Source organism: Carlito syrichta, unplaced genomic scaffold (assembly GCF_000164805.1).
Source record: "Carlito syrichta isolate Samal-C Ts95f unplaced genomic scaffold, Tarsius_syrichta-2.0.1 Scaffold123456, whole genome shotgun sequence".
In the NCBI taxonomy this organism is placed as follows: Eukaryota; Metazoa; Chordata; class Mammalia; order Primates; family Tarsiidae; genus Carlito; species Carlito syrichta.
Window position 1 is genome coordinate 17,434 of NW_007067552.1, and position 1,926 is coordinate 19,359.

Genomic DNA, 1,926 nt, shown 5'->3' on the forward strand with positions numbered 1-1,926 from the left:
CAACTGAAAATTGAAAAAAAACAGCACATCAAAATTTCCTTTTGCAAAATTAAAATTTTTGAAAACTAGAAACTCTAATTATTATGCTTTCCCCGGAAGTTACTTTGCTTCAAATTTTTGATGTGTTTCTCACTGACTTTTCAGGCTTCTGCAACACAGGGAAATACTTAGGACCTTGGATGCTTCTTTGGTCAAATAAAAAATCAGAGTGTATTGAAATTATTCAAACTATGCAAATCCTTTATAAATTACTGGCATCAAGTTAGGAAGGAAAAGATAGAAGAAAAAGAATGTTAACAACTCATTATCAAGATCACTGGTACAGTCTATCCTAGCATAGAGTACCATTCTTAACCTACTGCATAAAATTACCAGCAAGAAAGCACAAGAATAAGATTTATGGCGAAGTCAGCTCAGTATCATAATTCCCTATTCTGGCGTTCTCAGAAGGATCCCAGCGGTAGGACACACAGAAACTGCAGCCACACTTGAATGGTTGACTTCTTGGTTCATTCTGGGGGGGGGGGGAGAGTAAAAAATGAAGTGGATTAATTGGGATATTGCATCTGAAATAAATGCAACCTGAAATCAAATGTTTACTAAGATAAACTTTGGAGCCGGGCTCAGTGGCTCAGCCTGTAATCCCAGGCTTGGGAGGCTGAGGCGAGTGGATTGCCTGAGCCCGCGGGTTCGAGACCTACCTGGGCAACTTGGCGAGACCTCATCTCTACAATAAATCAAAAATAAGCCGAGTGTGGTTGCGCGTGTCTGTAGTTCCAGCTACTCGGAAGGCCGAGGTGGAAGGATCGCCGGAGCCCAGCAGGTCGAGGCTGCAGTGGCTGTGAGCATGCCACTACACTCAGCCTGGGCAACAGAGTGAGACTACAACTCAAAAAAAAAAAAGGTAAAATGCTCGAGGAGGAAAAAAAAAAAGGTACCGAAGAATGGCAGCTTGCAGGTCATTTTGTAATGGTGATGGAGACGGTCAATATGCAATATTTATCTATGCCCTTGTTCTCGAACCTTACCCAGATGAATAGTGCTTCTTCCCAGTAGGACAGGAGTAAATAAACATAAAGCAAAACCATATTCTTGTCTGTTAAATGTGAGTAACTCATTCTGTTTCTGGACACAGCTCAAGTGTGTGTACTTTCTCTGCATGGCACTATTGTCAAGATGTTTGTGACAGCACTTGAAAAAGTATAATCGCAGCACCAGGAGTGACCTAAGTTAAGCTTTGAACAAGGGACGATGTGTCATTGTGGGTTCATCAGTGACAACAAATGCCACTCTGGTGTGCAGCTGTGGATTGTGTGAGGCTGAGTGGGTTATGGGGTAGGAGACACCTGGGAACACTACTTTCCGCTCGATTTTGTTGTCAACATAAAACTGCTCTTTGGTGGCTCAGCCTGTAATTCCAACACTTTGGGAGGTCGAGACGGGTGGATGGCCTGAGCCCAGCAGGTTGACACTGGGGGGTGTGTGTGCCACTGCACTCCAGTCTGAGTGTGCCACTGCACTCCAGCCTGGGCAACAGAGTGAAACTCCGACTCAAAAAAATAAAAAATACTCTAAAATTTAAAGAATATAGCCGGGCTCGGTGGCCCAGCCTGTAATCCCAGCACTTTGGGAGGTCAAATCAAGTGAATTGCCTGAGCCTGCAGGTTCAAGACCAACGTAGACAACTTGGCGAGACCTGTCTCTACAATAAATCAAAAACTAGCCAGACATGGTAGCGCATGCCTGTAGTTCCGGCTACTTGGAAGACTGAGGTGGCTGTGAGTATGCCACAGCACCCCAGCCTGGGCAACAGAGTAAGACTCCCAACTCAAAAAATAATTTAAAAATTAAAATTAAGGAATAGACCCGCCCGGGCAACTTGGCGAGACCTCATCTCTACAATAAATCAAAAAATTAGCTGGGCGT

The 1,926-nt window shown here is 44.1% G+C and overlaps 1 protein-coding gene across 1 annotated transcript in view; it reads right to left on the reverse strand.

The window, feature by feature from the left end:
• Positions 1 to 397: 397 nt before the first annotated feature.
• The window catches only part of DPPA3 (developmental pluripotency associated 3), a 7,295-nt gene continuing 5,766 nt past the window's right edge, over positions 398 to 1,926 (reverse strand). Inside the window, exon 3 of the mRNA XM_021707708.1 lies at positions 398 to 514. Within this exon, the coding sequence (XP_021563383.1) occupies positions 398 to 514 (117 nt within the window). The remainder of the gene's footprint in view (positions 515 to 1,926) is intronic.